The sequence below is a fragment of the Ornithodoros turicata genome, chromosome 2 (assembly GCF_037126465.1).
Source record: "Ornithodoros turicata isolate Travis chromosome 2, ASM3712646v1, whole genome shotgun sequence".
In the NCBI taxonomy this organism is placed as follows: Eukaryota; Metazoa; Arthropoda; class Arachnida; order Ixodida; family Argasidae; genus Ornithodoros; species Ornithodoros turicata.
Window position 1 is genome coordinate 1,895,436 of NC_088202.1, and position 25,467 is coordinate 1,920,902.

At 45.4% G+C, this 25,467-nt stretch overlaps 1 protein-coding gene across 3 annotated transcripts in view; it reads right to left on the bottom strand.

Moving 5' to 3' along the window:
• The window catches only part of LOC135385147 (hemicentin-2-like), a 575,110-nt gene that overhangs the window by 7,049 nt on the left and 542,594 nt on the right, over nt 1-25,467 (bottom strand). For 2 of the 3 annotated variants that reach the window (XM_064614321.1, XM_064614320.1), the window contains exons 8-13: nt 23,001-23,300; nt 22,051-22,179; nt 17,474-17,498; nt 14,832-14,923; nt 10,151-10,293; nt 9,108-9,294 (exon numbers count right to left, since the gene is read on the bottom strand). In XM_064614321.1, coding sequence (XP_064470391.1) covers nt 9,108-9,294; nt 10,151-10,293; nt 14,832-14,923; nt 17,474-17,498; nt 22,051-22,179; nt 23,001-23,300 — 876 coding nt within the window. Of the gene's footprint in view, nt 1-8,724; nt 9,295-10,150; nt 10,294-14,831; nt 14,924-17,473; nt 17,499-22,050; nt 22,180-23,000; nt 23,301-25,467 lie in introns of all 3 variants that reach the window. The other variant, XM_064614319.1, reaches the window with a different exon arrangement.

The window sequence follows — 25,467 nt, forward strand, 5'->3', positions numbered from 1 at the left end:
AGTGACACTGCAGCATGCACGGTTAGAGCTCTCAAGAGGCCGACATGCACTCGCCGATAGCGGCTACACTCTTGACGTTCAGTTGAACGGGGGTGTGACAGTTTACCCCAAGGTATGCCGGATAAGTTGTAAAAGACACCTACATGCATCGACGTAAACCTGCATTCTAAGCTTTATAGACAACGGTGTGTGTAGAAAACCATTACGACGAATTCTGAGACTCATCCGGCTCTGACAGTGGCCACGGGGGAGATCACGTGTTTACTAGAGCCAGTATAGAAACCCGTGGCTTTCGCTCCTCTGACGTCAGAGCCTAGCACGAAAGTATCTCGTAAACTAAGGCACGCAGAAGAATAATTATTGTTTCCTCAGCACTCCGACGTGGAAGACAGTGACTTCCCGATGCAATCAACCACATCAATCAAAGTGTCAAAGCGCCTTTAACAGAAACACACTATTTGTAGAAGCGCTTTAGCATATGTGACAACTGGTTCTTGTATTGTAATAGTCGTCGTACAACTTATTAAGATATGAAACTACGACCGAACATAATGGTTCCCTGCGACCATACCATACTGTAAGACACAATACTATACAATGATGCGGTCACAACCGTAAAGATTATTCAAAACTGTAATAATCAAAAGGAGTGCACACTATGTCTTGTAACATCACATGCTCTTTTTATATGTCAGTCAATTAGTTAAGTAATCAGCAAAGTATTACATTCCCAAGGTTCCATTCTGGTACGTTAGTTATTGGAGGCTAAGATATTTACGTGGTAAAGTACATATAAATAGGCCCTCAACAGACAGAGGAAATGTCTGGGGTACCCGATATCCTCCAATGCTGCAGAATTCCCTGCAGCATATGGAGTCAGTGCAATCTAATGAATTTCTATCTACCATGAACCGCTATAAACTACCCCGCTTGCATACGTTGGAAATTATGTTAAATCGTCGGTCGCATCTACCAATCACAGGGATCCCAAAGAAAATCCAAAGAACGCTACACAGGCATCGAACCTGCTCAGCGCTTACAAACACAATGCTGCTCAAAACTGATGCTGTGGATGACTCGAATTGCAGGCACTGCCTGAGGCCATCGACCACAGCCTAAAGAATCGCTGTGCGTAGGAAGGGGCTCACGTATAATTTATTGCTGATTGCACACTCTCCAGCGGCTTGCTTCTGCGCGAGACGCATAAGGGCCCATAATTTGTCCTTTCTGTGTATACTCTGTATAGGTCTGTTTCCCAGATTACAAGGTTCTCATCGTAACGCTACGTGAGAAACAGTAAACCAAATACACTCAGTACAAACTCTGTTGTAAAATTATTCAATCACCATTTGTCAACAGTGTAGCGACGGAAGTGTCTACACTACCCCTCAGCAGCTGCTGCTGCTAACTCGTGTTAAATACAAGCGTTACCCGTCCCTCAACTTTTTCTTTTTCCTTTTTTCGAACATGGATTGTGGTACCCAGTGATGGCCGCTAACTACTTCTACAGTAGTTTAACTATAACTATTAACTACTTTGTGATTCAATAGTTTAACTAGTAGTTCAGTTACTTTGGAGGGGAGTAGTTACAACTACTTTTTTAACTACTGCAATGTAGTTTAACTACATCTATAACTACTTAACGTTGTCCACCAACACCAATCCCTTGTAGTGTTCTTGGACACCTAAATAGGAATCACAACCAATAATAAACTTTGGCTCAAGCGATTGCTACGATCGTCAAATACAAAGCTTGCGGCAGGATTCTTTCTGTGCGTACGCGATACACTAAGTTTCAGAATTATTTCACAGCAAATGAGGCTTCACTAGACAAGCATTAAAAGTGAAGATTTAGTACGCATGGACGACACAATTGCTCTGCACCTCCGTTCTCATCAAACAAGTAGCTCAAGGTAAAAGTCGGAAGCACAATCGTGCCGTAAAGCTTGCGGCAAAATCGGAATTAGTTGGCGCCTTCAGTAACCTGACTACTGTAGTTAACTACTTAAAATAGTAGTTTAACTAGTAGTTGCCAGTACATTTCTGCAAGTAGTTGATAGCTACTTTTTAACTACAATCAGGTAGTTTAACTAGTAGTTTAACTACATGTAGTTAACTACTGGCCATCACTGGTGGTACCACAACAGAGTGATCGTCTCGCTCTTTTCTACACGTTATACTCTGTCTAGCTGCCGAACTGGCCTTTTTGGCTGAGGAGAGCAATCAATGTTTGCGAGTGGGGACCGAACAGTTTGGAGGAAGATCCTGAGAAACCCAAACCGTGCGCAGGTGTCCAGTGACAACGGTGCGTGTATGTGGATGGAAGGGACGCACTCTTCTACCAGGAGTTCTATAAAAAAGTGAAAAAAGAGGCACAAACCGTGAAGACAAAGGAAGGGCAGATGCTGTTTGGCAACGAGAGCGTGTGGAAGCAGCAGTTCCCGAAAGGATGTTAGACATGGTCCTCTATTTCGGTGCGTATAGCGGAAGGAACCGCAAAGACCAAAGTAAGTCCAAAGTTAGGACCCCACACTCTAAATCCGGCACCTGATATGTACCGCATGAAAGAGGACCCGCACCTGGGCCGAGCGGTACACATGAGGCACAGTCATGTGTACCGCGTGTTTCCGGCGCATGAGTACGAACGCCTTCTCACGATCTCCATTGTTGCAAAAATATTTCGCGTGATTCCGAATACCAGTCAATAAATTCCCTTATGCAGCAGTGCCGTAATGGATCAGCACGAGCATTCTATCAAAGAAGTGCAATTACTAGAACCTGTGACCGTGAGGGATCGCACGTTTGGGAAGAATGCGTTTCTTGCAACCGCTGGCAAATCAGTTTGTTTAGAAACGCCGGAGAGCGAGGACGAGTCTGCTCGGTCTTTGAAGAAACTCGTTCGACGCTTTCAAGGTCGGAGTCATTTAAGGTGCGTATTATATCTATGAAGTAATTATTCGTCCGCACGACGCATTTTCGTTCATCTTCGCTCTGATTCCCAGTGGTCCTGATCACCGGCAGGCTGGACACAACGACTGAGGGACGGAGACAACGAACTCTGCGCTTCATGCACGAACGTTGATGCATGAATTAGAGAAGCTTAGATTGCACTTTACACCTGGATTACACAAGCAAGTAGGCATGTTTTTCAGGCCAGCTCTTTCGGCTGTTTTTTTTTTACATTGTATTTTCTCCTAGGTTACGTCCTGGCGATGTCGTAAATGGGTGAGTCAATCATCTTCTGTGGTTGGTGTTACGTTCTGCGGAAGAAACGGAAGTTGGGGAAGAATAGCAATCCAAAGGTGTGGAAGAGATAAAGAAGCGTGACCACAGCTGCAATGGTGAAGGAGAGGTGCAGGGGTCAGCGTTCATCCATATACGTCGTGCCCCGTGTGTTCGGCGTTTGTGCATGACAATGCATGCTCGCGATGGACAAGCATCACCCCTGAAATGGATGTAGTTTTCGAATAAAGGTATTTGTTTGTGATATTTATCGTACAGCGTAGCTGCCTGGGATTGTTAATATATCGTGGAGGAAGGGAACCACCCCGATGGGTAGGCCTAAATCGCTGCGCGCTGTCCGTTGCATGCACCGCACGTGAGGGCATGTGTACCTCTTATATTTAAGAGGTACATTTTTTAAAAAATGTACCTCGTGGCCAAGCGGTACTTAACCGTTACATATGCATTACCTGGTTTAGAGTGCACCATGCCGCTCGGCTCACCGCACCAATGACATTCGGATACTGGAAACTCGCAACTGGGACACTCCACGTCAAATGATCCAAAGTGAGCGATCGTCCATCACCGATTATTTTCAAAAAAATTGTGGATGTGGAAGACCAACATGGCGCAGTAGTTCGGAAGGACGCAGCTCAAAGTACATTATTAATTTTTCAGAGGCCTAAATAAGTACGACAAAGTCAGAAAAGCGGACCTTACCATTTTGCCATTTATTCACCCACGCGTAATGTGGCAAGATGACGCATGTGATTCTTATCTTGTGGAAAGGTGTAATATTACCCACAGGGTACGTTATGCAAAGCTGGTTTCTCCCTCACCCCCCTAATGGCGCGCCTAATTGGCGTCATTTTCCTTCTGTTTGACAGTTTTTAACTGCTTTCAGTGGCAACTCAGGGGCGAATATTTACTGTCTCATATCCAGTGGGGTTCCAGGTGTGCGCTCAAAAAGTTTCATGTTCGTGTGCGTAGTACATCGCGCGTTAGCAGAGCTCGGGAATGTACAATTTGCAATTTTCCCAATTTTTGACTGCCATTTTCGGGACTTTGCGATCCATGTCAAAATAAGTCCAAGGTGCTATTCGATAAACAACACATTCCACTACGTGATACTAAAACATTGGAAAACTACTTTTTGAAACGCGCGATGTCTTTTTTTTTTTTTTTTTCGGGACCACCCTTGGCATTCTGGGGATACGTTAAAGTCTGCTTTCTAGCCATGTTCTGCAGTGTACTGTATAGGCCAGTTCATAATACTCCGACGCGCATAACGGAAGAACGCGATGGAGCGCTTATAACGGAGTATCGAGGTCTACATCCTCATTGATTTGTGAATATAAGTTTCGCCCTCAACTCTGATTGTGACAACAAAATGTAATGCATCAGCTCTTCCAGTGTTTGACACCCGTTGAACTTGACGTCATGTAATACACGAGACTGGATATATTCAAAAGGAGCAGTAGAAACACACATCATATTCATGTATGAGTTGCCCCTCACGCGCCTCAAACTGAGACACAGACCTCCGCTTTTATCATTTGTCTTGCACGCGTACAATAAAAAGAAACAAGAAAGAAAGACTTATTCACGTCAGAAAAAGGAGAAGCATAGACGCTATCTCATTAAAACGGTGACCTCGTACAGCGTTTACTACGTGCCGCATACCAGACCGTGTTTACCTTTCCCTTGTTCAGCACGGGGCACGCCAGGGTTGGTAGTAAATCGATATCACTCCTGGAGAGATTGGCGTGCGGGCCTTACAGAATTTACAGCCATCTTGAGGGTAACCAATCAAGCAGAGTGACTACATCATCCCCCGCTAGGCGGCACATTTATGGCTGCGCTGAAATGAGATGATTCGCGTGCGTAGGAGGAGGCTTTTTGGGGAACCACAACTGCACCGCCAAAGTGATATGCACTTTCCGCCCATGGGTTATGGAACTCCGAGTAATCAGGTTGGCCTCCTCCGTGGCGTACACCATTTACCGGCATGAAAGAGTTGAACCGAGACAAAAAGAAGGCGAGGTGGTAAAACGAACACTCGAATACAAGGGCAGGAGACTGAGCATAAACTGGAAGGAAAGTACCTTTGTCACGAGATACCTGGCGGTGTAATATGTTCGTAGTGTGCGCGTATCTAACGCCCTACCGCATGCACGCAATCCGTTTCGAAAACTTAACCCTCTTCGGTCCAGTTTACCTTGAAATACAGCGATTAAAAATATTTCGCGCGATTTCAGGTCATTTATTTTCCTGTCAACGTAACACGTTCACTTGCAGTGGAGCTTTACATGTAGACCAGTAAGGGGCGATTCCTCCACGCATGGCACAAGCGTTGTTGCTCTGTAGAAGATGTCGTTCCCTACTGTCTGCGGCAGGTGGTTGACCTGCTTATTTATTATCGTATTTTTTGCTTAACATAACGTCGCTACTTTTTATTTCATGCTTAGTAGCCTCGTATAAGTGAAACGCAGTTTTTCCACATTTTGCTTCTGTGATCGTGGTTTATGTAGCGTGTGTTACTTTGGTACGTATCACGCTGTTGCGACTTCCATGTGACACCTTGTCGTTTCTCCTGGGTTCTATCCACAAATGCATCCCAGCATCTTCTGTGAGAAACACGCTACGCAAGCTGTCGCTCCGCCCTCAGACAGCGATGATGAAAGAATTGCGCGCTCTAGCGATGTCGAAAAGTGGTCAGTATGTCACCAGTGAGGTGTTTTTCGTTCTACAACTGTACGGTATAGTCTCCATATTTGTCGATCAGTCGAGCGACTATAAAGTAATCAAGACTGGTAATGCGACCCTCAGTTTGGTCGGTAATGTTCCTTTATCTGCTCTTTGAGCAATTCAGCTTTTAGAATATCAATACTATGCATTCTTCTACGCTACGTAGAAAAATGTAATGTACAGGGAGACACATGGGAATTCTGTGTTGTCAACGAGCACACATGTTTATGCGTCTTCCCTAACTAGAAATAGAATCACGGAAACATTGCGAAGAGACGACTGCAGTACTTTTCGAAAGAGACATTGTCGAACACATTGATGCTGTAGGCACATATTTTCGCGCGGAGGCACCTAATACGATACATTTTGCTCAATAGATCATATTTTAACCTCAAAGAGACAAGTGTGATGAAGGGAAAATAATTTTCTTGCCAATTTGGACTAAACAGGGTAAAAAAAAAAAAGATGATTCCAGTTCATTAACTGGCAGAGTCGTGTTTTCATTTGTGAGATTGAACGACGTGAAAATTGCCTAGAGTAATTCTCTAACGTCCAACAAATGAGTTATTGACAAATAACTGCCTAATTTGTCTGTCTAATAAATTCCAATATTTGGCTAACGCATGATGGTTCTTTTCAGTTCCCGCGACTGACAAATAACGTAATGAACGAACAATGCTACTTGTTAAGCACGGCCTGTCTGCCAGACTATTTGTTCATGTTTTACGAGAAACTTATTGAACGGTGCAAACTAACAGTTTAACCTTATAATTCGGAGGGAACCCAGAGACAGGCGAAAGAAAACACGAAACACACACGACCTCAGAGATTCACTCTCACGATTCTGAGATCGTATGTGTTTCGTGTTTTCTTTCCCCTGTCTCTGGGTTCCCTCCGTATTATCATGTACCAGCTCGCCTGCGCCCTTGCACTTCTTCCGTTACAGTTTAACCTTAATGTGTAGTGTAAACATATTAGGCTTTACGCATCCTGGTTACAGTGCTTTCATGATATGATACACATGCGTATGACAAAAATACACGTACTGTCCCTGCCACTTGTATCCAGTCTCCAATTTATACGACTTGACTCCGATAAGCGCCGGACTGGTGGTCACCGAGGGAAACAGTGTCGGACTAGCTGAGGTGAGGCCAGCTCGGCTCAGGCACGGTACGTCGTACTGTATACACGAGTGCGGACAAAAATAAACAAAAAGGAAGAGAGCACGAAGAACGGGGAGAAAGATTAGATTATATACTTGTGGTATTCCTCGGGGATCGCTCAGCTTCAGTTGTGAGGCTCATCTTTACATGATTTTATTGTAAGAAAACCCCGTTTTTCTTGTTTTTATCTTGTGTCGGCACGGGTGCATGCAGAGGTGCTTACAGGAGCCATGTCACGAGAATGGAAGATTGGCTAAAAGTACCGAGTAGGGTACCGACGTGCCACAATGCGTGTCTGCTCGTAGAATGTCCTCGTAGGACTAACGGGTGCAAAGCGATATTTAGCGTGTATTGATGTCATGTACCACATTCTTTCCAAAGTGTGTTATTTTCCAAGACACAAGCTTAAAAAAGATACGGTCATATTTCCATACTGAGGCTGGACATGATTATCAAAAGACGTGCATGAGTGAAAGGTGCTCAGAGTAACGTATCTCACACAAGGAGCATACATTCGTCACGTAGGGTTCGGAACCGAGACATATCAGTGACATAAGAAACCGTTGATACTGTTTCAAAGACTCCTAACAATAATATAATACCTGCAACCAGGGGCACCTCCTACTGCTTCGATAACTCTATCTCCTTTTCGACGATTACAACAGTGTCGTGTTTCTATCTGAAACTCTACTTCGGTGTACCATCTACAGCACGCAATTACCGTTATTAACGAAGCTATTGTTTCTCTTTCGTTGTGCCCGGCAAAGAAAACCATGTGAAAGCACATACGCAAAGTAGCACAACGGAGGAAGCAATAAGCAATCAAGCGGGGCACAAGGCACAGATCGGCTTTCTGTTGCGAGTTACTGGGGAGTTCTCATCTGCTATTTTTCTTTCCTCAGCAGCCGCCAGAGAGAGCACGGGTCAATGGTTCGTAATGGGGGATTCGTTATCGGCCAGTTTGTGTCCCGTTTCTGCGCTTGTGTATTCGATACTGCTTGACTGTCGCCGCCTTTATCTGGGGCTCGTCGCCATACCGAGAGGGAAACAGAGGAAGAGGCTACTGACAAATGCCTCGCGCATCGGTGCTTCGGCTTATTTGAAGTGCAGACATGACCGGCGTAGCGGCGAGTCACCGTGGGATGAGGTGCTCACCCAACACCGACACAGACGTTCAACCCCTGAACTAATCTTGGAGTCAACCCGTTGGTTCGCACAAGTGCAGGTTAAGGGAACCACACATAGACTCCTTGCAAAGAAGTATCTGTGTACTTTTATGAACACACAAACGTCAACTGTTGTTAAATCCGCTTAGTCAGACGTTACCGTCCCTACTAGCGGGTAAGCTGGGGCTCACAGAAGAATGAGGGGAAAAGGGAGAAATGCGATGCGACTGTGGTTTTGGCTGACATAAAATAAGAAAACGTAACCGTGTAACATTTTCGTGTTTCAAAAAAGTAAAAAAACAAACGTTAGTAAATCAGCGTTAGTGACATAGGCACAGGCACTACCACGAACCACCATTCTTCCTGAGTTAGTCAACTCCACGTGCGGTTATATCCCCGATAATATGTAACGTTGCACCACTCACTCGTGGCGGCCTTTCGCTATCCTGGATTGCTCTACTCGGCTGGCTCTCAATAGCCGTCTGGGGACCAGGTGTCTTGCTACCTCTAGATGTTGATGCAGGACCAGGTTCTTTGGTAACGCCAGGTCCACGATACTGATGCATGCCGCTAGGCACCTGGGAGAACCTAGTTGCGCTCACCCCGCTAGGACCCTGCTCACTACCAGCTGTCTTGGCACCCGTAGGTGCTCTGAGACCGCCGGGAGGATGACTACCGCTAGATGTCGGTACATTTCCAGTAACGACAGGAGGCACCTCTAGGAATCGCGACTTCGTAGTGCTAGGAGCTTTTGGTACTTTTGAAGCGATCTGTTCGCGTTGCCTAGCGCCAGTATCTCGTGTCCTACCGTGTGCTCTTGTCGCGGTGAAGTCGATGTCCGCGTACTCTGTGGGAGGTTCTTGAGGCTGTGGTAAAGGAGACACCGCTCCCATCGGCGCTCGATAGGTACCGCTCACCCGACGACCACTTCTGGCAAATGTAGAGTGCGTACTTGGAGGTAGGCTTAGCTCAGCGTAAGTGAGGTCCTCCTCGCACTGTGTTGAAGGATAGAGAGAGACAAAAAGATGTTTTAGGTACGAACACGCCACAGTTAGTTCTGCATTTCGGCGGAATAACACAAAAATTAAAATGAAATGCATAAAAAGCATAAGGTTGGCCTGTTTATGGAAATTGTTTTCATATTTCCTCAGTTACCAAATTGTTTCCCAGGACGACCTGCATTTCACAGCACTCACTTCACGTCGATTCCGATGCGTTCTGCGCTTGCCACATACTACATGTGACGTTACCACAGTTAAACAATGAAGCTTATTCTGTGCATGACACTAAAGGGGCTCGCCCATTCACGGATTACAGGTAACGCCACAAACGTAAGAGCAATGTAGCCCATTGGCATTGGTACATCACGATTGACACTGGGGTCTAATATTCGAAGGTAATACTTTGCCAACCATTGGGCCAACATCGACAGGCAAGGAAATAGCACCACCCCTAAAGATAAATAATATTGAGCACGAGCTCTAGTAATTTACTAGCTAGTAGACCAAAGTGAGGATGAGAGGCTATTCACGTAATTTTAGGAGTACCAAAAATTTAAATCATGTGGTCACCATATTGCAGGAAGCTTCTGGAAACAGAATCCTCAACAACCAAGTGGTGCTTCTTCCGAACGGTTAGATGAAATAACCGTCCCACTTCAACGTTTTCGAGTAACTACGTTATAGAAGAAAGCCAGATCTGGCTCGTTCATAATCACGGCTTAATAGGCAACATGCAGTTCTTTGAGGCCAGTACGTGCTGCTGCTAGGAATCGTGTTTTCAAGATGGAACGCGAAGTGAGGCAGCATTTCAACAAACACATTGGAAGCACTTCGCAGGAGGCTCGTTCACCTGTTTGGCGCCATAGCAGTTGGGACCTATCGTGGTTCCGTAGGCCTCCTTGTAACTTTTCTCTGGAACGTTTTCGTACGCAGGTATTCGGTCCGTGATGTGGGTATCCACGTATTTGAGCTCAATATCTGTGAAATCGGGACCTGCAGAAAAAGTAGGAGCAAACGACCTGTCACTTAAACCCCATGGCACTGACCTGTACGTTTTGATGAAAGATGATTAGTCTTTAACCATCTATCAATTCAATCGTTGCAGAGAGAAGCCTAGCATATATTAAAATAACAAAAGAAAACTCTGACATGTTTTGTCTGATGAACAACAGCAGCTCCAGTTTTAAAATTGCGGCGATCCTTCCGTACTAGTGATCGTAGAATGCGATCGATGTGTATGCATGCGCCTTTTCTAACAAAGAGGCTCCATCTGGTGTAATTTGAATCGAATTTACTGATACGATCGAACCTTACGGATCTACACCCTGCGAAGGCCGGTCCTCACAGAAGTCTATCCCGTGATCTATGACGTCATGAACATCCCACAAATAACATTAGCCACCGTAGAACTTGCGCAAAGGGTATTTGGAATGGGAATCGCGAGCAAGTGCAAAAAAGTAAAGTTAAATTGGGCGCCGTGAGAAGTGGGAAGAAGGAGGGTCAGCCTGAGCACGCGAACCGTAAAGTCACGTCCGTAGAGTGCATTCTACGTTAAAGCGAGAGTTCAGACTCAAACCATAGTTAAAAAAGCGCTGCTGTGACATGCTTTCTAACGATGTATTTTAATTCAATTCGCAGCCATTTTTTTCATAATGGAATTTTCGCGACCACAACGTCACTGTCAGTAGCTTCGGCTACAACGAAGCCACCGATTATAGACAAAACATGCTGATTCCGCTTTACCATGTCTGAAACTGTAGGCCTCAATCATTATTGCTCATATTGGCCGCTCAATAGAACTCAACCCTTATTATCAATCTTAGTGGGGTGGCACATCCTTGTGACAAGGGAGACAAGGACTAGTACATCTAAGAATCCAGAGAACTAGACTTTAGAGTTTACGAACAAAATATTGCACTGTACTGTGCGCATGTATTTTGAATTCCATTCCACGCATCGCACGTCAACATAGCTATGTCAAAGCCTTGAACTAGCGGTCTCTACACGCCATCTCAAATTTGAGCTGGGGTACGAGGGGACAAAAGGGCGGAAAGCAGTAGGGACAACATTCACTATTGTGAAACAAACTCGCCTGCTGCATAGTGCCGCATCTTAACACGTCAAGCAAGGATGCCCCTTTCTCTCTCTATTATGGGTTAAGAGCTGTCAGTCATGGGGGCTGGCGTGGTACGTTGCGAAGCGCCACGCATCTTTATGTTTGCTGGTCACGGGGATGGCAGCACCTCGTCTTCAAGGGGTCGTTGTACTTCACATGATGTCATCATGGTAGGATTCAACCGCCACGGGGCGTTTGTTAGCGGGCTAGTGTTCGCAATAAAGTCACGTACTATAGACAGGGACGACGTTGTGGGAAGTGTCGGTTTGTGATATTTCCTCAGGCAATGCCGGTTACGCTCTGCGACCGCTATTGTGGCTCAGTACGACGACAGCGGGCTGAGGTTAGAATTGTTTCAGCGCTGTTGCTGGTTGGCGTAACTGGCTAGCGTACCAATAACTGCCTCATGATCTATGCGTTCGCACGAAATGGACCTACTGATTGTTATGTTTTGGAACGTCGTTTGCCATGGAATGATCCTCCAAGCTAAGAAGGCTCAGACCGAAAAAAAGAAGTGTCGCCCGGAATGTAGAAAGAGGAACTTTTAGAACATCGGAACAACTCTACGAAAACGATACGATAAAGGAAGTTATCAAATCAAAGGTTAGCAACGTGATATCACTCGCTTCGAAGAAATAGGGCGATTGTCTTATCATGTTTTTGGGACTGTTATCGTCAACTCCTTCCGACGTACTAAAACAAGCTCGTATATCATAAAATGGCATAAAGAATCACGTTAAGTTCACTAGAAAGGCCCAACAGAAAGGGCTAAGTAGGCGCCGACGGGTGCAAGGAACAGCCTTAACACGCTGAGAAGACACTAAAGGAAAATCAGTGGCTGATGTTACAACAGAAATATTCCCGCCCTGCCCAATGGGTAAATCACGCACAACCGACTCTGATACTGAAAAACACACAAACCCAGGAACATCGTAAAACTAGTCGCAAAAGAAATATTCGTTGCGGTTTAAACTTCAAGTCCGCGGACTGAACGTTCAACGAAAATCGATAAAACAAAGTTACGACTTTATATCAATTGCCGGCAGCGAGAGTTTCCCGCAGCCGGTGGTGCGTTATCGTTTTAATGAACCTTTCGCGACCGGAATCACTTCGCTCCTGGCACTTGGTAATTTCCAGAAAGTTTCGAGGGAAGCTCCGACTTGATTTGATAGCAGCGCTGGCCTGATTTAAAGCGAACACCACATAATTATTTGAAACGTCGTGGCTTTTCAGAAAATGAAGTCGAGTGGACTGGTATACTAATAATACTATGAACGTGCACCAGTGCTAACATCCACATAGGGATTTACCCTGCAGATTGCATAAGGCCTACAGGTACTTCAGAGTTGTGCGCAACTCTCAAAATGAGCAGCCACAACCTTCGTCTCTCTGATGTCACTGTATAGGTAAGCGAGGAAAACTAATAGACATACATTCATTTCGTATTTCAATGCAGAGCACGCAGTGAGGGACAAAAGAGAGTGAGAGATGTCGACAAAAAAAAAATTGTTCGTATGTTTCCATGGAGCAGCTGTTGTTAGGTTTAAAGAGTTTAAAGACATCACGTTATTAGGTCCAATATCCTGCAATCATAGTGAGATGAACAAACGGAAAATTAGACAAATTACATATCAAGGTGAGGTATGTGGGATTTCCTGCACCAGAAAGTAAGAACGATAAAGGAAGCAGAAATAATCATTACCAAACCATCTGTATAACATTAGCAAAAAAGCACCAAATCAGAAGTTGATGACAAAACACCCAGGAAGCGGGCAAGCTGGTGATGCTTGACATGCTTGCCTAAAACCCCAAAATTGAGGGACAAAAAGTTTGTGTGTGTGCTTTTTGTCCCACGAAGAAGGGGAGGACTAGAAGGATGCATGTGCACAACGCCGCCGCGTTCAACAAGTGCTCGGTTTCACTCGATGTTTCGGTTTACTCAGCCTTCGTCACGGTTTCGATTCCGATTTCGGGGTCAAAGGGTTTTCATTTTAAACAAGCTGCAACCAGCGACGCGTAATAAAATTCCTGTCGGTTTCGTTTTCCTGTCCAGGTGTAACAAATCGGCAATGTTATGTAACTGTTCCTGCTCTGGTTTCCTCGCCAGCAGGTGAAGTTTGCCGTGAAATATTGCTGTTTTCTAACTTCGCACACAACAGTGTGGAGATATGAGTGTACAAATGATAACGAAAAATAGAAAGCAGCTGTGACGTGTGTCGTCGCGGTGATTGGCCCCGTGCGCCAACTCTGTGAATCGACGAGGAAGATTCCATCTCTTGCTGGCTTGGTTGGTGATGTCGGCTGGTTCTCCCCATTTCCAGACTCTGTGCTTTGGTGTAAAACGTTGATGCGTGCGATAGGTGTCCTCGCATGGGCAGTAGTTGTTTGTAATCTGTAAGCTCTGTCTCATAATGACTTGCTCTCTTACATATACTGAAAATTTTTGTCCCCCTTGAGACCCGTCGATCTGTCCAATCCTTTCCGTATTCAATGTTTGCCGCTGTCATTTTGCATTGATATTTTATCGTTTCTGCTAATATCAATTATTGTTATTGATATTTAACTATACACTCATTAAGCAAGTAAGGGGCAGCACATAAACATTGTGTAGGGTTCGTACGATATTGTTCGTAATGAATGAATGGGGCATATTAAAAGAGGTCATTATTCAGAGTACTTCAGCGGACGACATTCTTCAGGGGTTGTAATTATGGTCGCCTGTGATAACGACAGCCGTTAAGATTTGAATGACCGTTCGTCAGTAAGTGCCTCAAATAACGACTCAAGTGGCAGTACGTAAATGGCGCACTCATCTAGGCACGCTGCAATTGCTTACATTTTAGAGTGAAACCGATCTGCAAAACGGGGGCTTGAACGTTTCACAATCGAACACACCTGTGCAGGCTGCTTGCTTGAATCGCTGCTGCAACAAAGAGCCCAGCGGTCAGAACAGGGTACGATGGCACTCAGTTCAACTGATCGCCGTCTTGTAAGGCGAACGTTCTCCCATTCTAGGGCTACTTGTAAGACGAATGTGTAATGTTTAATATGGCACAAAGACGACGAACGACCCCATGGCGTCACAAGGAAGCACGTGTCACTGTCACCAGCTTCATAGGAGGCTACATTGGCGCGTTCCGTGTAACGCGCTTCCCACGCGCGTAAGCGTAACGTGTGCGCTCACTGCTACACATCAACGGGATGGTTCAAATGAGCCACTGAGCCACTGTGGAATTGATCTGAGAACACGGCAAACCTGGTCAGTGCTATATCTCCAATGACACTGGAAGAGGGGCCAGGTAACTAATTCCGTGTTAGCGCCGCGAAGCAACTGTGGCTATGAGCGGGGCCAGGTAACTGCATATAGCTTCAGCAGCGACCTTAGTCGCATGCGTATTAATTGTCGCCGACCTACCAAATCCAATGTTCTTCGGTGGAATAATATCCGGGCACTTGTCTTCAACTTCGGTGATATCACCCAGTTCTTTCTTCAGGGGAGTATCCGCCCTAAAATGCAAATAAAAGACATAGATGAAGCGGACTATTTGTTTTCATCATTAGTTGTGATCGAACACAGGATGTAGCAAGCTATCAGTAGAACTCGTCTTATATTCCCACTCTATACTATTCCCTTATATTCCCACTATAACCCAGATCAATCTTCGGAGTCGAGTTGGCGCTTTACGGACACATGAAGCATACATATAACAATAATACTTGAACGCGAACAGGTACTAATTACCACAACTCGTACTGTATTCAGTCCCTCAAATGTGACACCAAAGGGATGCAAGGGCGGCCATAGGTAGAACAGGAATCTCATAAAATTGTCGCAGACTTCTTTAAAATGTCACTTCCCAAGCAGCACAGCAGACCGGAGAAAGCTCAGGATCGCAATGGGACCATTTCGCAGAATTTCAGATTTTGAGCAAGGCATCGTAGCCTCCTTGTTGACACGAAAAAATTGGTGAAAGCTCTTGGAAGGCGTGTACACGACATTACTGACTACAAGACACAAGAGAATGAGGACAGCCTCAGCAACCCTCCAATGTTTCCCTTGTGCACTAATGAAGAACTGCGGTTTCATAGGCATGTTGGTGAATTGTGAACTGAGGCATAATCTGGTTAGTGCTCACGTTTCTGCAAGCATGCATTCTGCGTGCATGGATGTCGCATCTAAAGGATCTAATCGTGTACTTTTGATGACGTTGAATACATTTTCTGAGACACAAAGGATCTGGATCCGGTTGGCAACATATTTCAGGACTTGATGGCATATTGCCCTATGATGTTACAGTACTTTTTGAGTCACTTCTCATCTTGTGATATCATTGCTCTTTAGGCTTCCTGCTCTTCCCCTGTTCTGATAGTAAACACTTTGAATCTCTATTGTGCACTTGTAATATTTTTCTGAAATGTCCTCATCGGTGTGTAATTGTAACATATGTATATATAGTGTATCATATATTAGTAAAATGTTCTTCAGATTACTTGTGCTTATCGCTAATCAAATTATGTAAATAAAACAAATAAAAAATTAAAATTCACAGCGGAACGAAGCAGGGAAATGAGACGCTGTCGGGAAAGAGTCGGAAGCCGATATCGGGAATCCTGACCGGGCCTTTGTCCTCCCCGTGTTGCAAAACGTAAGTAGGACCGTTGTTGGGAGGCGACGCGCGCCCGATTTCTCAGGGTCTTCTTAAGTCATCGGTCCGCGCGGCCGCCAACTGCTGCTTTGGTTTGGAGTACAAGAAATACTGTTTTATCTCGCATTACAAATGAACCTCGCTCAAACAGTCAGTAGGGGGTATAAAAATGTCGTCAGTGAACGTTACGCGCTGCCGCGAACTTTCGGAACAACCCGTAGAACATCAGAATTTCGGATTCTCTCAGAGTAGGTGACGTCACTGCAAATTGTGGCACCCGTCTCCAACTGGCTGCTCGCCATTTAGCGGAGCCCAGCAGAAGCACTCAATGAATGATATTAACATCAGACGACCGGTATGGTTCGCGCTGACTGGAAAATGCCGCAACTTCCCTTCGTGTGCGATGGACTTCCCCGCCTTACAGAATTGAAACAGCAACAGCACTGCTTAATTCTGCAGTGCAAAAATAATGCGGAGAATAATATTGAGTGTCGAGAAGGGGAAGAGGGAAAAGGTGATACTAACACAGGAGCGGCGTGAACAAAAACGACGAAGACAACGGGAAACGACACGCAAGTTATGTTGTTATGTTGTTTTTTTTGTGTGTGTGTGCAGTTTTTGAAGCGTCTCCCGTGGAAGAAGGCATGAAAGCACGACCTACTCTATACTAGAGACCCGGACAAACGCCTATGGGACAGCCGGATCATGGGTTAGTTACGCTAGTGGCCGCTGCTAGCGCCACATAGCATTATTGGGGATGACATATGCACTACTATCATTGCCACCGTCGTTCGTCTCTGCTACGCAGGGCCACTAGGCTGTTGCTAAGCGCGCGCTACCCTCTTCCGTACCTCTTCGTCGATGTCAACACAGCCCATCATACATAGCCGCAGTTTCGGCAAATCACGTGGTAACGAATAGTGCTAACTAGCGCCAAATCCCTTAGTGCAGCGGCGATTGCCAGAACTACTACCCCGGTGCTGGGAGCTTTGCGGATGTCCAGGTCTCTAGTATAGTAGTTGGTCGTGCATGAAACAAGTTGATTTATTCATCGGCAATCATTCTATTATCCGCCATCTTGAAGACAATGCGAGCGCCTCTGCAGGTAGTTGGAGATGCGTATAGCGCGCACACATTACGGGCCTCAGGTCTCCGCTCCACGACGGAAGACTTGCCAACAGGTGTGGCAAGGAGACGGAGGTCGACCTTCGAGGTGCAGTGTTGGCAGACGCATATAGGTGGTTCGACCTACCAAGTCATACGTCTCAAAACCAGAAATTGATTTCGTGATTCACTCACTGGACGACCACAATTTGGGACACGCGGATTGCAATGACAAATTCGTCAGGATTCTGAACAAGAGACAAGATTTAGCCACCAGTCCCGTAAAAGTAAGATTCTTTGCACTTACTTGTCATCTTGTTGTCTTTTGGCGGCTGCAAAGACAGAGAAGACTCGTATTACGTACATGAACTATGTCAGTACTCCACTATATGGCTTCTAATCGTGGAATAACAAAGAACGTTTCAATTTCGCCACTCTTAGAATAAAGTCACCAGGGTACTCGATTACCGAAAATAAGAATAACTATATTCGAGATGATGAATGGGGAGTTTCATCGCCAAGGGCGATACTCTACCACATTGCTGGTGGTGATGTGGGGAATGAAATAATGAGGCCAATAACAATAAGCATTGAAGTCCTATGGCGTTCAAAAACGTCAAAACAGCTTTGAGGGCAGACTGTTGCCGTGCTTGATTCGGCCAGGGACCAAGCAATGTTGAGAAACAGAGGTGAGGCGAGAGTCAAGAGGCCTGGAGAGGGGGTTCGGAAGCTTGGTAGTATGGGCAATGAAGAAGAATATGATCTAGATCTTCTAGAGCACCGCAGTGACAGCATCTGGGAGAGTCAACTTGTCTAAAGTGGTAACGCCACTGAGCTGTAGCCACATCGAGTCGCATTCGATGAACTAATGCATCATCTTGACGAGAGGTTTTCTTTTTTTTCTCTCCGTGGCATACGGAAAGCCTGCGTTGGATCAACTCTTATCGGCATAGATGAGGGGAGAATGTTAGTTGTTCATTGGCAGGAAGCCAGGGTTGTCACGAGGCGTCGAAGAATGGAACGACGGTCTCCCCTCAGCAGCGAACTACTCGTCCGAGACGAGAGAGCTGCTTCTGCGCGCTGTCGGCCTGCTCATTCCCCACGACACCACAATGGGCTGGAACCCACTGAAGAACGAGTCTGTGTCCTGCTTCGTACAAAGGTGGTAAGCCATTACCACATCCGTCACTTGGGGTGCGGATGAGCCTCGTATGCTAGATTTTCCAATAGTTTGCAGTGCAGATTTTGAGTCAGTGAAGACTGTTTATTCCAGCGGTGTAAAACAATCTGCTGCAGAGGGAAAGGATGTCATAGAGTTCCGCAAGTTCCGCCAAAGTGCTGTCTCCAGTAAGTGACCTGACGTCAGAAGCGACCAATGGGCAGGCAGGATTGTGACATCACTCCGCAGTCGACGTCAGGGCCAGGCTGGCTACTCCTGGCCAGGCCAATAAGGCTACTCCAACCCCTGACCGTCGCTAATTAGAGAGAACCCCACGATTGTAAGACGCGTATATAAGCTCGTCCCTTTCTGTATCTTTTTGTCTTCTCACCATGCTGTAATAAACACCGTCACCTCGTTCTCCTCATTAATGCTCGTTCCTGCTCGGATGGCCATGCTACCACTCAGAGGGTCCTGACCCGACCTTTACCACGCCAACGACGCGATGCAAACGTACAGGCTCAAGCTTCTTGCCACCAACCCAAAGAGGGAAACTTGTCATAGCATTGCTTGTGAACGGGAGCTGCGCGCACTTTTCGGGCGAAAGGTCAAACAACAACAACTTTATTTCGGGATGATGGGTGGGGTGTTTCATCGCCCGGGGCGATGCTCTAGCCCATTGCTGGACGTGATGCGTTGAATGAGATAATGAGCCCCTTCACAATAAGGATCGAAGTCCTGTGGTGTTCAGAAAGGTGAAGAGAGCCTTGAGGGCAGAGCGTTGGTGTGCTGGATGTGGCCAGGGACAAAACAGTTTCGTGAGAGAGAGGGGGCGGGAGCATATTTGGTTGAGGGATGCGGAGAGTACGGTTCGGGAAGGTTGGTAGTGGGGGCAATGGAGAAGAATGTGCTCGAGATCTTCAATAGCACCTCAGTGGCTGCAGTGGGGAGAGGCAACTTGTCTCAAGCTCCATCGAAAGGTCCATCCTGAGTGAGGCGAAAGGTCCATCCCGAGTTGCGTGAGGTACGTATGTACATTATTTAAAGTCAGCTGCAAGCCGCACTGATAAGCTGGTCGTGATTTTCCTACTGTCCAAAAGGCAACGTCATCTGCATGCAGAGGGACACCACTTTGCGAAGAATTATTGATTTTTGGCCCGCAATCATCGCATTAAAGAGCGTCGGACTCCGAATGCTTTCATGGGGGACTCATTGATGAACAGGTTGCTGTCAGGAAACTTGACAGCAGAGAAATGACAGGTGACCTTGCAAGTTGTGCCCCGATTCCTCATGAACCACCACGAAAAATTTACCATTCAGAATGGTGCGACTTTCCATAGTGGAAGTGACAGCAAAAATGACGTATTCTATGAGCGGGTCACCCCTGGCAAGTTTGAGACGTCACAAAAGGTATACGCAATACTCCTGACGAGATACTTATATAACTTCCTGACAACTAGTGTGCCAATTTGAGAAAAGACGTACATGCAAAGGTACAGTGCGAAGGTGCACTGACATGAACCCATTTTTCCGGAGCATGGGCAGTTGTCATCAGTGCATACTATGGCTGAGTAATAGAGGGGCTATGACCACTACGCACTGGGAAGGCGGAAAAGTATTACCGTCTCAACAAGTAATACAGTAATACGGGATAAGACATTTGGCGTATTATAATACTAATACAAGTACTTTTTTGAAAATGTGTATTATAACACTAGATACTAATACCAAACGTATAACAGTAATACTATTACAATACAATGTATTATAATACATGCCCGCCCCTGCTCTCTGTGCTTCATAGTAACACTTAGTATGCAGCACCACAGCAGTGTAGCACATGTACTTGCCATGCCGGCGATTGTGCGTAAACACGATGGCGTAAAATAAAAGAAGCGTGAGAGTCATTTTTTCTAACCTGATAATCAGGGTTCCGAATTTTGGAATTCATCCGAAAACATCCGAAAAACATACGGCGGTAAAATCTACAGCAATTCGGCATCACAAAAAAAAGAAAAAATGAAAAAAATGAAAAATTCTCTTCGGGTGTTCCAGTAACCGAGAGCTCAGCATGAAATGCTATGTCCTAATTATTGGTTGATGGGATTTGTTTCCTTTAATGTCTATATTGCCACACATTGTGGGTTACCAGTCGTCGCGACAAGCAATGCTGGCTCTCTTGACCCAACACCTCAGTGCAGTGACCCAAATCACTCAACAATGCACGAAGCAATGGTGTAATACGGGTAACTCCATCGTTGCCTAGAGGCACTTCCATATATAGAAATCACTGTATATGGTTCCCTATTTAGAACTCCACCTACCATCGGATCGGGGCATTTGAAGGTCATTGCTCAGGTCTAAATGAAAAACCTTCACAACCGACGGTTTTCCTTTCCCTTCTTCTGTAAATCATGTTTTCTCCCCCTCCTCAAAGTGAACAAGATGACATAAAAACTTCTTCTTGAAAGGGTACTACTTGCAACGATGGAATGCAAGCGGAGCTCTTTTTGTGACTATGTCAAGGAACATTAAGATTTGGAGATGTTCACGTGGTGATCGTGATACAGATGTCGTTGTCTGCATGCTCTGCTGGATAACAGAATGCGTTTTTGTAAAGGAGTTGCTAATTTTTTTTTGTGACTGTGTCGTTTCACAGAACGGAACGTACCGGTTGTTATCGTTATTTTCTTAACCAAGCGCCACAAAAGGGCACGTGAAAACCGTTTGGGTAGGCCGGGATTTCGAATAAACGTCACAATTGGACATCGGACTCTGTCGGACATTGGACTCCAAAAGGAACGGTGTCCTCACATACGCATGAAAGCGTTTGCTGGAAATCCACGAGAAACCGCAGAGAGTACAGACGGTCTCCTAATCCGCGTCACCTCTCAGGTACAGTGTGGTAAACCACCATCTAGATCTCTCAGCGACACTGCTCGTGCGTCGTCGATGTAAGGGCACTAACGCAGAAAGGTCGTTTGCTGTGACAGTGTGATATTGTTGCTCTAAAGTGTTTCCAGCACTTGAAATTTGATAGAGACAGCGATACCAACAGAAATTAACTAGACATTCAGTATAGAGTGCCGCAGTAAGCCGGTAGGCTGTGTGGTGACTAGTGTTCCGACGCCGCCTATACTCTAAGAAAAATGAGTAAAATGGGGAGTAATTGCAACTTTCCCCTAGACTGCAATTACACCCCATTTTAGTCCCATACCCCCAACATTTACTCGCCAGGACTGCAAATTGTCACTGAACTTCGCGAACGGTCTTCCGAACGCAACGGTCTACGTAAATATGTGCTCTTGGTCAATTTGATGGCATAAGGCCCTATAACTCAGCCTACTTAACAATTTTACACCCCCCACAGAGTAACAAACAGTTAGCGCTTCTTTCTTGGCAAATTGTTCCCTGTGTATGTCGCAAGATTTGATATCACTCGATATATCACGATTGACGGTTTGATTCAAAGTATTTTCGTGCATGGACACAAATTCTGTACCTGGGACTCTTAGAACAGAGCGCGAAATGCAGTCACCTCTCTGTGACATTCAGTTACTCCCGTGCATATACTCCCGAAAGGGACTATTTTTTTGTGACAATGCATTTAGCCCCCAAAAGGAGCAAAATTACTCCTTTTTTTCTTAGAGTGTACTGCCCGTTGGCAAGCCCAGACAACTGTTACTTGTACAAAAGCGTAACACTAACGGGAAAAGTTAGCTCACCTTGAACGCGTTTTCCAGTCTTGACCTTCATAACGATGATGATGACCATGGCGATGATGACGAGCAGGGCAACCACTCCGAGCAGAGTGCCCAGAAGCGGACTGGGAGCAGATACTATGGCTGCCTCACCTGCAAGGAGGCCTGTTAGACGTTAGCACATGTGCTAGTGTACATGTCCTGGCAATGACGGAATCGAAGCTAAATAAGATACACAGTGATGATTTTATATTTTATGGCCTAAGATATAACCATTTGCTCGACACTCATAGTTTTGGCTCATTATATTATGTGCGTTGACCCTTCACTTCAGCCGTGACGTCACGAGTGTGAAGTGGAACACACGAATTGCTGTAAACGGACAACAGGGAACGTTTCTTGTCGGAAATATTGTGAATAAGTCGAACAATACACATTCCTAAGGGGTAGTAGGTCGGTGATTAGACGCTTATTGGTAACGCTCTCAATGAAAAAGATGGAAATGAAAGAGAAAATACTTGATAAGTCGGCAATACGTTACGAAATCCTTGCATGTTTTGCCCTTTCTGCTTTCACGCAACCGCTTCATTTATGTGGATAATGGGGTCGTCGCTACTAGGGAGTTTTATTAGATCGCGAGCACCCTACGAAAGATGCGATACCGGAAGCTGTCATATCGTGATCGGCAACGTGATGTCATCAACTTTAAAGAATTAGGCCATTGGCTTATCATGTTTTCGGAACCGTTATAGTGAACGCCTTATGATATGCTGTACCTCCCTACTGACGTGTTGCATACTGCTAACGGTCGTACAATGAGTTTGAATAAGGTTATAAAAAAGAAAATATAAAACAAAGGAGGAATAGAACAAGAAAATAAACTACTAGTTAGTAACTGAACCAGAGAGCTTTAATTTTGCTGCCTGGAGAATACGATAAGAGAGTAACAGAAAACAAAATTGAAACGATCCTGCCTCTTGGGAGCGGTTTAGACGACGGCAGTGTAGAAGCCACCACTGTGTGAGACGGACTGCGGCCCTTTTCGTTCCAAGCATGTACCAGCACTGTGAATGTGGCACCTGGTGCGAGTCCTTCTACCAGAAACTCTGGCACTTGGGATACGATCCGCTTGGTAAACTTTCCTTCACGGTATACTTCCGCCATATATTGTACGGGAAGGGAACTTTCTTCCTCGGAAGAAGTGCTGCAGGAAATCCTCAAGGACTGCTCGCTTTGTCCCGGCACAGCGCAAGAGACCAGTGGCAGAGGCGGCGCTGAGGACATGGGAAATAAGTAGTATTGATAAAACCAAACAAGACAGGTAAGAGCAAAATTATAAACAAACGTTAGACGCAAAATAAACGGGAAAGATCTCAAACGAAATATACTGAATACAATATATGCAGAACTCAATAAAACTCCCTTATAGTGAAATACGCAGACTAAACCGTACAAACTCGTATAAGACAAACTCGCCAAGGTATTTGGGGATTCCTTGTGCCTTATGGCATAATTTTTCCTTGTGGCATGTTGACTCAACATGTTGCAATACTTACTTGCAGAAACAAACCCGTCCCTAAGAAAATCGGACGAGACACATCGGAACCAAACTTGGACCTTACTTAAATGTTATATTCATCATACCGGCTGAGACCAGCTTATCTGACTCCCATTGTCGTATTACATCTTGTCATGCACTGAGGCTGTTGTGGTAGAACAACTGTGGAAAGGCTGGGTAATGTTTCTTTAATGTTTTTCCAGTGGAAACCGAAGTTCATTACCGCATCGTAGCAAAATTTAAGCTACACAATTTGTATGCGTGTGTAGGAAAGGGGCCTGATCTCACTGTCCATACCGTTGACACATACACATTTCGCGTTTCTTACCCTCCTGTAGCGGGTAAATAAATTGCAATGCGGTCCTAAAGTTTCTTTAGCAGGTACATACTGGTACTTTAATGTCCTAGCAACAAGAATACTAAAAAGAAAAAAGAATACTTAAGAAAGAAAAGAATACTTATTGCATCCACGGGTGCAATTGTACGTATGTAACCTAACTTATCCTCGCTTTGTCAGTTTGTTTTCTACCGCTTTCTCGTTTTTCTTTTGCAGCTGTCACATATCGTGGTACATTATAATTACTATTACATATGTTGAACTCTGATGTTTGCTCACTCTGTATTGTGCATACTGATGAGAGGCCCCTTTTCTAGCTATGCTAGAGGGCCTCCCTTCCCAATTGTATACAGCCTACTGGAAGAATAAAATCAAAACCAAACGAAAACAGTAGTAATCTTGGATGTTTATCAGTACTGATAAATCAACAGCCGTAGCAACGCTGATGTCCGCTCTCCTTTCCACATGTCTCAAAACGCTTAAAAATGGCTGAGGTATCATATACCTCATATTTCTCATCATTTCAAAACCATCTCTCGGACGAAACCTTAAGGTCATCTAACGCCTCCCACCATAACCAAACTTCTTGCAAACTGGTCAACCGTGGGCATCAATAATCGCTGAGTGGCACTAAAGCCTTTTCCATTACGCGCCTTATAAGACCATTCACAGAACGATTAAAGACATCTCACTAACGATCACTTTGCCTTCCCCATATACTATATATATATATATATACCACGGAGAGGGCTCCTGGTCCCGAAATCATAGCCTATCTCACGGAGCCTGACACCATAACCGCCATCACCGGAAACATATGTGCTGCCGGCTTCGCAAATGAGCGGTTCCGTTTCGAATGACCGTGCTATAGACGCGCCTTTGCGGAGATTAAGTCCTGCCGTGCAAAGATGCAAATCAGAGCAGTGAGCGCCTGTTCTAGCTCCTTCATTAGCGCGGAGAAAAGAACTCGTCGGACGAGCCGGGTAATTGTAGTGCACGGTTTAGGCGGGTCTCCGGGCGGGGATGGTAAGGATGAGAGGTGGTTCCATCCTTGTAGTCGCTGGGCTGCTTGAAATAAGTAATGGGGTCGCAAAAGTGTGCATGAGGCAGGGACGGCTTTCGGTACGTCGAATTGATTGTCAGTGCACGGGGATGTGAATACTATAATATGGGGTATAAAATGCGGGTCAGTGGCATATATGCCTCCTTTCGTTCTGCGTGATTTACTTCGTGGTTCCTTTATGTCTTAGAGGGGGCTATGTTGAAGAGATGACAGTGAAAAAACGGCTTGGAGTGTTTGACATATTGATGGAATCATTGCTTTCACCTAAATACCTCCATATTGGACACCGAACATTAAGTGAAACAGCACGCGTTCGTGAAAATACGCCTCGTTCCTTTCAACTTAGCTCTATCCGGTAACACGCGAGCTGATCATCTCACAATATCGCGACGATTTTTTATTTCCTTGTTACCGCCGCGAAGCAACTGTGGCTATGAGCGCCGTAAAGATGTGGACAGATGGAGAGTGGACATAACATCTGCC